Here is a 13,148-nt window from a genome sequence, read left to right as displayed (position 1 = left end):
AAGGAAAAGCTTCATTACTTGGATTATGTATTTTCTTAGACAATATGGCTTCAAAATAACTCGTGAATTTTTTCATCTAACTCAAATTGTAACACACTAGAGGTGACATCCCGGGTAGTCCAGTGATGCTTGTTTCCAATGCAGGGGGCCCGGGTTCAATCCCTGGTCAGGGAACTAGACACCACATGCTGCAATGAAGACTTGAAATGCCACAACTAAAAGATACCACATGCTGCAACTGAGACCCAATGCAGCCAAAATAAATAAATAAATCTTTTAATTAAAAAAAAAGTAATATACTAAGAGTGCTTCTTTAGGACAAACTACCATTTTCCCATCTGCCTGTTCATTTCTATAAAAAGGATAATGTCTTTTCTTATGTTTATTAGTGCCATTGTTGTTGTTTAGTTGCTAAGTTGTGGCCAACTCTTTGCGACCCCATGGACTATATAGTCCACCAGGCTCCTGCATCCATGGGATTTTCCAGGCAAGAATCCTGGAGTGGGTTACCATTTCCTTCTCCACATTAGGGTCATACATGCCATGAATTTAGGAATGTTTGCTGAAGGTTGTCTTCTGAACATACAGAGAATGTACAAATGCAGTCCTAAACATGATGCTTACAAATAATTTATTCTTAATACATTTGTTTTTCAGCAAAAAATGCATAGTTATTTATACAGATTTTCATATTCAAGATCATAGGGAACAAACGTCTCAAGAAACTGAAATCATGGCGAATTATACAACAAACATGACTCATTTTTGTTCAGCTACATGCACAGAACTGACAAAGTGATAGCTATTTCTATGGACTATTTTTGCTTAATGTATCAGGTCATATGGGATTATGATTAAATAATGCTTTTCTGGGAGAATTCACCAACGATTTGAAACCATACTGTAGTCCCTGTTCACACACCCTGAGAAAGCCTCGCCAGCTAGCTAAACACAGCTGTTTAGGATGTAGGTGGTGACTGGAGTTAAGGTCGCTTAAGAAGAATTAATTGAACAAGCAGTGGAAAAACATTATTCAGTGTCTTTTTTCATGCCTGCATTTTCCGTTACTCTCCCCTTCCTCCATTAACACCATTAAATGAACTTAAAAAATACTGACACCAGGAGGTCTCTGTTTGGTCACTGGTAAATCCTCTCTGCCTCTGACCTGAGGGGGAAATGTGTACGGCCCTTCGATTAATGACTGCAGATGGGGACCTGCGGGTTGTGCATCCTTGTAAATTTGAGTGCAGTCAGTGTACTTAAAGCCTACTTTAGAAATGGATGAACCTCCTAAGGCAGATGGTTTGAGAAGGCCTAAATACACATGGAATCCTTTTAGAAACCTTTTGTCTTCAAGGCTGGGTTTGTGGCAAGTGGAGGCTTTGAGGGTGGTGGACACAGTCTGGGAGAAGGCTGAAATGGACAGAGCTCAGAGCTAGCACGTGCTTTATTTAGAGAGAAGAGTGGGCATGGTATCCTCCCCTATCCCTGAAATAGAGCCTTTTCCTGGATGGCATGAGGCTTTATTCTTCTTTCTGCTCCAGAGAAACCAGGAGCGGAGTGTCCAGGGCTGCACGTTTTCCTGGCTATGTTATCCACAAGCCTACTACGTTTGATGATTGAACCCTCATCAACGTGAACTGGGCCTCATTTCTGTATTGCCTTGGTATTCAGTTGCTTAGTTTTGCTCATAGCCTCCATAGAAGGAAACAAACCTGGTAGAAAAGTGGACCGTCTGTTGGTCCAGCTTTGTTGGAAGAGTGCATTTAATGACATTTCTAACTATAACAGAATTTTGAAAAGACTTTTAAATGCAGCCTAGTGACACACCTATAACATAGCTGACCTGTTTTCTTCTGTTTTAGAAAATGATTTTTATCCATCTTTAAACTATACACTATTTACATGTTTCAAGACCTCCTAGGTCTTTATCATTTGGGTAAGAGCTCCAGGTGATTAAATTCCCAGGACAAAGATGAGGCTTTCCAAAAAGCGCTGGTTCTCATCTGTGTGCTAAGGCCAGTTTTTACAAACAAATTGCTATTATAAACATTTAAATATAAAATTAGAATACTTCTCTAAAAATTTTGCCTATTAATTTTCATTTTTGCATCCAGCATACTACAAACAGATCATGCTATCTAACTAGAGATTGACCTAAAAGAAGAAATAAAATCAATGTCTCCCTGTTCTTCATCTGGAAACAAGGGTTATTTACACGGGGTCCTTTCTCAAGGTTGTGGTGAGCTGTGAGGAGAAGGGCCGTTTCTTCAGGATGGTTAAAAAACCATCTGAAGACACCCCCCACCCCCGACTCCTGCTTGAGTGCTTATTGCATATTTTAGGTGGAGTATAAGGCATGAGAAAGGTGGCCAGCCACTTTTACACATTCGAGAATAATGTTACACATTCAAGAAATGCCATGTTTGGAACAGCTTTCAGAGATTGTTCAAGAACAAAAAATATTGAAGGTCGTGCATTTAGAAGCTTCTGCATTTAGAAGCATAGTACATTGGAAACATTTTCAAAAGCTCAAACCCAAAGCTGTGTTTCACTGAGTTAAACAGTCAATATGTGAGCCTTTCTGCTGCATCTAGGTATGTGTTCAGAGCTTTAAAAAGTCACATCCTGCCACAATTAACAGCCAAATCAGCATTCTTGGCCTCTAACCTATAAATAAACACTCTAATTCTGCAACTCACTGACAGACTCTGAAGAAGCTGTTTGGGAACAAAAAGTCCACAAACTGGTTAGAAATCTGCAAACCAGAAATGCAATTCATTTTCTAATGACGACAAAAATTTGCAATGGCTTTTGGAATAGTGACTAAGAAGAGTGGACATCTATTTTCACAAGTAAGAAACAGTTATTCATAATATTGAAGGATAAACTCTTCCGTAGGAAGACATGCAGATTATCACAACACAGTACAGCAGTACTAAGCTTCCACCAATGATTGTTTCCTTTTTCAGTGTGTCTAGACTCGTTCGCTTTCTGTTAGATATATGTCAGAGAGTATTGGCAGTCCTTCAAGAAAATGATTCAAAAGGTGATTAAAAATTGGCTGGTGCTTTCCCCTCATGCCTTTCTGCCTTATGTCCTAATTTTATGGAGACAAATTAAAGACACGAAGCCACGGGTACATGTGCTACTTAAAATATACCGAGGTGCTTGTGCTCAGGTCAAAACCTACAGGATGTGGTCAGACTGACAAACAGAATTCTTCATCTGCCTATATGAGCACGAATGCCCTGGGAATGCACATGCTTTTCTAGGGACAAAATGTAAAACTCAGGCAAAATTGTCCGTAATTAAACTTGTCCCATTCTGACTGTGTGAATCGAATCCTCCTCATTCTTCCTTTCCCATGCTTCTTCCTAGCTTTTTCACATCTGATATTTTTTTCTAGATAATTTTCCCCAGGTTAATTTTTTTCTGAAACAAGGTACATAGTTTACAACACACCTAAAGGAGGGGAAAAGCTAAAGAACATTAGTTAATCTTAGCTAATCTTTGGAGATATAAGCATTTAAGTTCACATTAAAAAAATTAATTACACTATCTATGAAATGCACACTTAATAATATCACAGTCTAGGCACTTTGGATGAATCTTACTTCATAGTGATATGAACACTGTGAACCTTCCAAAAGTGATTGTTATTTATTAATTACCTTCATTAATTAGTAGTGATGACAAATTTTTCAATTCTTTGTGCATATGCTTTATCTCCCTTCACCTGGATTATTCATTAAACTTTCTAGTTATTTTTACCTATAATATTCACACAGACCTAGAATCAGAAAGAAAAAAAAGAAGGGAAGGAAGGAAGAAAACTAAAGAAAGAAAAAGAAAGAAATCAATTGTGGGTAAATTAAGATGTTAATTGAAATAAGATTCTATGCATTGTTCTTAGACTAATAGGAGAAAAGAACCAAACTCAGTGGCTTAGGACATTGTGCTTATGGCCAAGGTTAGAGTTGGGTCCCTGGTCAGAGGGTTTTTCCCAGTATTCCTACCTCTGTTTCACCAGCAGAGGGTAACCGCTGTAATGATATGGATTGTTCCTGGCCCAGCATCTTATATGGAGAAGGTGCTCAATGATCACTAAAGGCATTACATGAACAAAAAAATAAAAATCGGCTCACAGGACTCTCACAGAGTGAAATTAGCAACGGCAGACTTCAACAGGTGAACTTCAACAACTTCAACTCAAGAGGATAAAAAGTACTTAAGTGGTTAATAATAACATTTTGTTTACAACATTATAATCTAAATTCAAGGATGTGTGTGTGTGAAGTCGCTTCAGTCATGTGCGACTCTGCACCCTTATGGACTGTACTCAGCCAGGCTCCTCTGTCCGTGGGATTCTCCAGGCAAGTATACTGGTGTGGGTTGCCCTGCCCTCCTTCAAGGGATCTTCCTGACCCAGGGATTGAACTTGCGTCTCCTATGTCCCCTGTATTGCCAGGCAAGTTCTTTACCATTAGTGCTACCTGGGAAGCCCAAATTCAAGGACAGCCATCTCTAACCTTGCTGTTTTGTAACTATAAGGTAATCAATTAAAAGAGGAAAAAATATATTTCCAGTTAGTGTCAATATGCTTGGCCAGGCATCATCGCCATGTGAATTAGTAAACATAATTGAGCACACAACCATCCCCACATTCTGTCACCTTGGGGGGCCAATGGTATAACCCTGAAATGGAGACAATCCCTACAGTATCTTTCTCCTACTAGAGTTTTGTGCATATTAAATCCAGTTGTGAAGAGATCTGAAGATTAAAATCCCTGCTAATTATTGCTGTTAGCTCTCAGATTCAGCACCAAATCAGAAAAAGTTACAAAAATCATCTCCATCCCCAGATTTTGCATTCTTCAGAATGATTCCCCTGCAGCAGTAAGATGAATTAGGTGAAATGGGTTTTGACTGCAATCACTTACAGGCAGGATTTATGAATGGAAACATGGGAAGGCCACTCTGGCCAGCTGTGAAGCCCCACACTTTCTTCCCAGGCTATTTATAGGAAGTATATGGCCGGGGGAAAGATCACGTTGATTTTTACAAGCCGCTCATGACATGACTGAAGAACTCACTTCCTCTCTCTGGGAAGGTCACCCTCCTCACCTGAAGGTGCAGACACAAGAGTGACAGGAAAGAAGGGGACCCCCTCCACCCTGGCCAATTAAGTCAGCCTGAGTCAGTTCCAGAGGCCAACCCACGGGGTGACAGGCATGCAAGTCAAACACCCTCATTTCCCAGGCATGACTGCTCCTTGAGATGTCACCTAGATCATGACTAACAAGTAAAAATAAAATGCATTACATAATAGGGTTCAAAATTCTACTGCTGAAATAGGTTGCACAGAGATAAGGGAGTGCATTTTGACTTATTATTTGCGCTACATTTTGAACAGCTGAACACTATAAACTAAGACTGAATTTTAAAGGATGTAGCAACATGGAGAGTGTAAAAAAAACATTTTACATGAAAAAATATTTTACAAGCAATTATATTGTGATTGCCATATTATCCCTGAAATATGTAATACACCTGGAGAGTTTCATGCAAATGTGGAGACTGAGTAAATACTGGCTGATTCTCAAAAATTATCTTTTACCTTGACTGAAATCTGATATCATTTAGCAAATAACATAAATAGTTTCACAAATCATCCCTTGGTCTTATGTAGTGTATAGGGTACCTATTGGAACACAAAGTAAAGCCAAACCACTGTTTTCCACCAGAATGTCCTTTGTCAATGCTGTCTGTGGTACATAAAAAACCAAGATGGAGTAGGAAAGGGAAAGTACGGGAAGGAAGAGACAAAGGGAACGAAAGTGAGACTTTACCCTGCAGAAACCTTCCAGGGGAAAAGTGTGTCATCTTACTGAGCTCATGCATCATAATCACTTGAAAATGATATGGGTATAATTTTATCCTTAAGTGGCCTCTGCTTAAGGACAAAGACACAGGGCAAGAAGAGAATTTTGTTTGAGAGCCTGGAAGATCGCCAACAAAAATTTAGAACAACAGATACGGGCTTAATTTCTCAAACTCATCGATATTTTTTAGAAGTCTGTCTCTAGAAAGTTTCTTCTGAAAAAGGAGATCACTATTTTACCAGGAAGACCCAAAATACTTCTCAACCTGTTCATCTAGCTTCCAAACCAACATTCTTTGGGGTTCTAGAAGAGACAGCAACGACATGCAAATGAGTTTGCCTGCAGAAATAGCCTGATTTCCACAACTGTCCTTGAACACACATTCCGAATGAAGTTACAGCTGAGTATTAACATCCGTGGCAGGCACACAACTCTCAGTCTCTGTAACGTAACCTAACAGGAATCTCCTTGCACTTTGCCAAAGATGAGACACTGACACCTATCAGCAGACTTGCAAAGTGTATTCATGGTCCCATTAAGAGGTCCTAAGTCAAATACAGACATACATAAAGTTTATGTCTGTGCAGTTAACACATAAGGATATTGGTTCCTCCAGGGAGCTGTGCCGAACCTCTCTGATTACAAATACAGCAACGATTAAAAGCATAAACAAAAACAGCAGTCTTGGCAGGAGCACCAGCCTACCAGTGCTGAGGTAAGTGTTCATCTACCTTCTGTGCTTGATCTAAATTATACTGTGAAGTCAAGACTTCCCCATTCAATGACTTATTTGGCTCTTCACCAAAAGGAATTGCCAGGAAGTGTGATAAGCATTTAAATCACCTCACTAGTTTGTGTTAATCTAGAGTTGCCATCTCAGGACCAGGATAGCATTTATGAGAACTATCTTAAGTAACACTGGCCAATGTGGTTGTCAGACAGGATCTCAGGAATGTGTTTCCCAAATTTTTCAATAACTTAGGGTGACTGCCGTTCATTTCCATAGTCTGGACCCAAATGAGACTTCAGTGCTTAACTAGGGAAAGGTCATCTTATTTAGCTTAAACTACAGCTCAAGTAACATACTCCTGACTTTTCATAACACAACTGCCACATTTATTCCTGAATACTATGATTTTCATTTTAAGCAAGGATAGATGGGCACAGTCACATTCTCCAGTGACTACATTAGGAACCACAGCTACAATAGTGGATTGGTTCCTTCTCCTTGTAGAGAAGGCAAATGTTCTGCATGTCCTGCTAAGCAACTTTCGGTCCTACCAAAAACAACCAGCACCATCTTCCTACCCTCCTGAGTGGAATGTTAAACCTTGATTTGCAATCAAGTAAGAAAAGCTTACTCCTACTGCTCTCCCCATGTAAGAAACCATTGATATTTTTGAGGACCAGTCATTTGGGCATTGCTTCAAAAGGCACATTTATTCCAGTGGCAATTTAAATCAGTAGAGAAGGAGAGAATAAGATTAAAAACAAAGCAAAAAAAAAAAAAATTCAGATGGGTTTTATGGAATACATTAAAGTAAACAGGAATCTGGGATCTATACAAACCATTTAGCTCCTTCTCAATAGTTTAACCAGAGTCCCTACAGTAGAATAATTCACAGTTGTATCATGACACACATAGGCCTCCAAAAAATACTGTGTAAAAAAAGTAGCTGAGAACTCTCAAGCAGCTTGCCCTGATGTCCAGTTCAAGTGTATGCAATGCAGAAGGGCTGCAAAATTCAAAACTACATGACAAAGAAAATTCAGTGCAGATCACAGGCTTTGATAAATTATGAAAAACCATTGTATATATTACTATTTAAATAACATCTGAGAAAACATTTTGAAATAATTAACATGTGTTCACAGTCCATGCATTTTCTAGCAGGTTAAACCCTGGGTTTGTGTCTCCTTGCTGATTTTCTACAAAGGTCTATTCCTCGACAAATCCAAGCATTCCTCAGAACCAAATGGAAGTACCCAGGGATTTCGTCTACTTACCCTCTTTACTCCATGCCTGACCTCACAAGTGTCACTTGCTATTACCTCCGGCGGAGAAGACGACTGGAAAATCGAACCGTTTGGGGGTTTAGTGGGGGTTTTATTCGCTGCCTTAGAAGAATCCCTGATGCCACAGACACCATCTGAATTTTCTCCAAGGACAAGAACCAGCTGCCCTATCCCTCCCATTTGCCCCACCTCCCTCTTCCAAAGCCCCAGGTGCGCTGAGACCCTCCTGCCTTGCTGGACTTTTCCCCTGTGGTTTCGGAGCACCCTCCTCAAGCAAAGAAGGAAACACGACAAAACTTCAAAACAAACCAACAACAGAAACTCCCAACAAACTGGTGGGCGAGCCGGCAGCCTCCCCCAAGGAGGAGCCTCACTTTTTACTGCAGAATTCGGCGTTGCTGAGGAACTTCTTGATGACCAGCCCCAGGCAGACGACCAGCAGCAGCATGTAGCCCACGGTGCCCAGGAAGGTGGGCGCGTCCGGTGGCTCCTTGAGGAACTGGCGCAGGCCCTCCTCAACGTAGTACACCTGATCGTAGATGCTGAGGAAAGTGAAAATGTGGAAGAGCTGGTGGCTGTGGCCGATGATGTCGAAGAGGCCCGGCTGGATGCGCTCGGGGATCTTGCTCACGTTGAAGAAGGCAGCCACCACCAGCCAGAAGTAGCGGCGGTAGAAGTGCACGAAGAGCGTGGGGTTCTCCCCGCGCAGGTCAAAGAGCCAGCTCTCCAGCATGATGGGGCAGGCCATGCTCAGCGGCATGATGAAGACGAAGGTGCGCAGCGCGAACGGGTAAGAGCACCAGTCGGTGCGGCTCTTGCAGCAGGCCACGGTGCAGGCCACCGCCAGCACGAAGGCCACGGGCAGCACGAGCGCGCGGTAGGCGGCGATGAGGCCCGTGCAGTCCACGTGCCAGCCCAGGCGCTGCTGCACGTACGGGGTCATCACCCGGGCGTCCAACAAGCTCAGGCCTGGCAACAGGTAGTAGTAGTAGGCCACGGTGCTCCCGAAGCCGTAGTAGCTGATGGACGCGTAGTCCAGGTAGAAGAAGGCGGCGCGCAGGCGCAGCGAGAGGCAGCTGAACACGTGCGCCGTGCAGCTCATGGCGAAGGTCAGCAGCACGCCCGACGCGTAGCACCACAGCGGCAGCAGCCACGGATGGTGGAAGGGCACGTCGCGGCCGCTCAGGAAAAAGAGGCGGCAGAACTTGCTCAGGAACAGCAGCAGCGGGATGAAGTGCGTCCAGAAGTTGAGCGTCTCATTGGTGGGCTTCAGCACCGAGGCCAGGCACTCCTGCGCCGTGCACGGCAGCCGCCGGTAGCCCGACAGGATGAAGCACTCCACGAAGTCGTCGGGCACCTCGTCCCAGCGCAGCAGCGGCTTGGCGGATGCCGGGGAGTCCCCGGAGGCCAAGGCGTGGGGACGCAAGGCGGCCTCCGAAGCCGCCGCGGTCGTGCCAGGCGGGCCCTTTGTGCCCGCGCTCCGGGGCTGCAGGCGCCGCGGCATGGTGCCCAGGGCTTGGCTAGGACGCGCACCGGCGACCTCTGGCGCCGGCTCCGGCGCGCACGCCAGTCCCCGCCGGCCGCCGTCGGAGCCTTTGTGCGCGCGCCGGGGGCGTCGCTGCAGGTTCAGGAGAAGACCAGAGCCTCTGAACAACCGTTCCTAAAAAATAAATAAATAAATACAAATAATCACCGATCTCAAGCCGCGTACCAACCGGCAGGAGCCCGCGGGGCACGGCGGCCCCTTCGCCAGGCTCCCCGCTACCGGCTCGCGGCCGCCCGCGCTGCGGCAGCGGCGGCGGCGCGACTGACTGCGGCGGCAGCGGCGCTGCTGCGGTGACTGGGCATCGCGCGGTGCGGGCGCAGACGCCGCCGCCCCCGGCTCGGGAGGCGGGGATGGGGGGAGCGGAGGCGCTGGAGGGAGGGAGGGACGGGAGCACCGAGGGAGGGCGGGGGCCTCCCCGGCTAGTGTTTCGCGGCCGCCTCGGGGGATAGAGTTGTCCCCGGTCTCGAGTTCCGTACCATCCCTACCCTGCTCCTCGGGTCGCCGAAGCCCGAGCTGGCCCGTTAATGATTGATGCTGGGGCCAAAGGCTGCGCCAGCGACTCGGCGGCCCGCTCCGAGGGCGAGGGTCGGCTTCGGGATTCGAAACCCGACAGCCACGCGGGCGTTCGAGAGGACACTGGGGAGCCGCGTTCGCGGGGGGCGGGGAGCTGCGGCCGCAGAAGGCGGGGAAGAGGGTGAGGGGAGAGCGGCGCGCGAGTCCGAGCCGGGGCAGGGCGCAGGGATGCGCCGACCGTAATATCGGGAGCGGGCGGGGGCGCTCCGGCAATCTGGGGACTTTGAGGCCGCGTCTGGATCAGGCCGTGTCGTTGTCAGATACCTGGGACTGCTCCTCTCTTTGCGTGTGTGTGTGTGTGTGCGTGCGTGCGTGCGCGCGCGCGCGCGATTCTCACTCTCAGCACCATGTCAAGCGTTAGTTTATCTCCTTTCGTCTAGCGGACTTATTCAGGTGCGTCACCAATCTCCTTTCGTCCTTGTCCGATTCAAACGAACGGCCCTCTAAACTGGCCTGTGGTCGTGATCACCAGCCCTCGGAGGTCGCAGCCCACCCGTGCTCCTGTGTCTTTAACTAGGAATCTTGTTTGGAGCCCAGAGTCCTACAACTCAGGGCGGGATGCTCAAACTCAGCATTTTAATGAAAAATTTCAGATGAAGACCAGGGGATTCGGAAAGCCTGTAATGATCTGAGAAATTTATTAAGAAGGGATTCCCAAGCAGAGCTGTGCCCGAGTCGCAAGGGCTGATTATAAGCAGTGGATGTTGATGACGGAAGACCTCAGGGAGGAGGTGCGTTCTAGCCCTAATTGAAAAGAGAACGGAGACGAATTCGTGGAGATTGGGAGGGGTGGCCTGGAAAAAGCTTTATGCATAATTTAGCAGAAGTACCTGGCAAGCTAGGTTGAGTGGCTGGAGGCCAGAAGAAAGGGAGACTGAAGAATGGAAAACGGTTGTGATGCACTGCCCTGTGAAAATATGCCCTTGAGCCTTGTGAAAAGAGGGGCTAAAAAACCTGCCTCCTGTAAAATGTTTTGTCATTTCGCGTAAGTTTCTCTTAGCGATGCCCTGAGGGTGTGACTGAGTCTGATTTGCATCACTGACCTGCTGTGTAGTGTCATGACAATAGAGGCTAACATTTAAGGAGCCAGGCATTGTTCTAAGTGCTTTACAGTTTTAAAAATCATTTAGGTATTATTATTTTTCCCATTTTGCAGATAAGGAAGTGGAAGCGCCACAACGGTAAATAACGGGCCTAGTTGGCAGAAGGGGGTTATAACCCTGCAAACTGCTTCTGGACCTTATGTACTTAAAGCAGAACATCCAACAACCTGATTTGCTCAAAGGAAACTATTTTCATTTCATAAATGAAAGGCCGCTTTCATCACTATAACAAATCCTTTAAGTAGGTCAAGGAAGGTTTACTTAGCGATGGCTCAGGGGACTTAAGTTATGGATAAGAATTATTTATAACTAGGAAATCATTCAGTATTGTAAACATCTAAAATTACTTAAAGGTATCAGAAACAAGTTTCAGCCTTCTCTTTCAAAAAAAAACCAAAACACAACTTTTCTATTAGTACCTGCTTTAGCAAGCTCTTACACAATTAGGCCAAAGGTGCACTTGGGTCTTGTGCCTTTCTGAACTATCACAAATTCCTTATTGATGGGTTTTAAGTAACTGAGATTTTGCTGTAGTTAACTGTATCTTGTTTTAGTATTTTCTTTTGCTATTGTCTATAGCCTTGTTTTAAAGCAAAACCTAATTTCCTTTCACATTTGGACTAAGGATCCAGGCTAATTTGTAAAAGAGATTAAGAGTCAGGCATTTATAAATCTAACCTAGGAATGATAAAACTGAATCCAGGGCAGACTGGAAAACAGAGAGTTTTTTTTCTCTTCTCTTTGTTACTCCACAAACAACCTGAGCTGTAAAAAATGTTGATCTTATAATAATTCCCATATTTACCGACCTCTTGGTTGCATAATCAGCTCACTTACATAATAGAGGAGAATATAATAGAAAGTTCACATCAAGTGAAATAATGGAATTGACTGTAAATAAATGTGAAAGACACTCTGATTAGATGAAATAACATTTATCTTTATGTGGGTGGGATGAGACTGGCTATGATAAAAAATGACATTCTTTAAAGCACTCTGTATTTTATAAAGTCGAAAAATCCATCATACCATTCTTATAAATCTTTCAGAAAGTCTTTGCAATTTCTGCTTTTCTCTTTTTTCATGTAACTGCCCTCCCTCATGAGGCACAGAATCTGCTGCAGTTTTGAAGTGGTTTTCCTGAAAGCTCTCCAATGCCAGCCAAGACAGGTGTCCTGGCTATTCCCTGACAAAGCCAAGTCAAAGGGAACTAAGGATACACCACAATTCACCTAACTTCTTAACAAAAAAAGAACCAGCAATATGATTTTTTTAAATTACTACCAATCTATAGAATTAATTTTCCTTAAGGTTTTTGAGATATAAAACCTTGTTTCCCACACCCTACAAAGGCTGGCTTTTGAGGTTTATTTTAACTCCAGTAAAATAACTGCCTCTTGGCAGTGAGAACCACAGTCCCATCCCCTGGGCTTGGCTAAACAGAGAGAAACAGTGGGCTGCCTGCCATTCCCAGAAGGTGAACTGGGAGATAAGGCATCTCTAAGGTAATTAGAACTGACTATGGAGCTGATGGAGTTCCTGATAGAGAAAAGTTACCCGCGTTACATTGGAAAGTCAATGCCATCATTTAGAGGCAGAAGCTGGCTAGTTCTTCCCATTGAAATCTTGTCAAACCAAGGATAGAAGTGTGTTTTTCGCAGTTCTGTGCAGACTGTGTACCTTTGGGTACTAATGGGTCCTGACTGCCAAATGCAGTCATTTGTAGAAATTGTAGCAAGCAGGACAAATGGATTTTGACCTTGTGGTTTGCTTTGATGTTCTTGTAGATCAACTGTAGGTTTATTTGTGTTTCTCTCCATGACAATAAGATGTTCAGTTCAGTTCAGTCACTCAGTTGTGTCCAACTCTTTGCAACCCCATGGACAGCAGCATACCACACTTCCCTGTCTTATCACCAACGCCTGGAGTTTGATGGACTCATGTCCATCAAGTTGGTGATGCCATCCAACCATCTTATCCTCTGTTGTCCCCTTCTCCTCCCACCTTCAATCTTTCACAGCATAA

At 44.5% G+C, this 13,148-nt stretch overlaps 1 protein-coding gene across 2 annotated transcripts; it reads right to left on the bottom strand.

Annotated features, from left to right (window-relative positions):
- Positions 1 to 612: 612 nt before the first annotated feature.
- Positions 613 to 10,516, bottom strand: PAQR9 (progestin and adipoQ receptor family member 9). 2 transcript variants are annotated; one of them, XM_061419438.1, is made up of 2 exons: positions 9,924 to 10,516; positions 613 to 9,561 (listed from the first exon to the last, which is right to left on the bottom strand). In XM_061419438.1, the coding sequence occupies exons 1-2, from the start codon at positions 9,924 to 9,926 to the stop codon at positions 8,272 to 8,274; spliced, it is 1,293 nt and encodes a 430-aa protein (XP_061275422.1). In that variant the 5' UTR covers positions 9,927 to 10,516; the 3' UTR covers positions 613 to 8,271. The 2 variants fall into 2 exon arrangements, with proteins under 2 accessions (XP_061275422.1, XP_061275430.1); XM_061419446.1 differs by having other exon boundaries at positions 9,933 to 10,516.
- Positions 10,517 to 13,148: the final 2,632 nt, after the last annotated feature.

Source organism: Bos javanicus, chromosome 1, assembly GCF_032452875.1.
Source record: "Bos javanicus breed banteng chromosome 1, ARS-OSU_banteng_1.0, whole genome shotgun sequence".
Lineage (NCBI taxonomy): Eukaryota > Metazoa > Chordata > Mammalia > Artiodactyla > Bovidae > Bos > Bos javanicus.
Note: the sequence above shows the minus strand (reverse complement) of the source record. Positions and strands in the feature narration are given on the sequence as shown.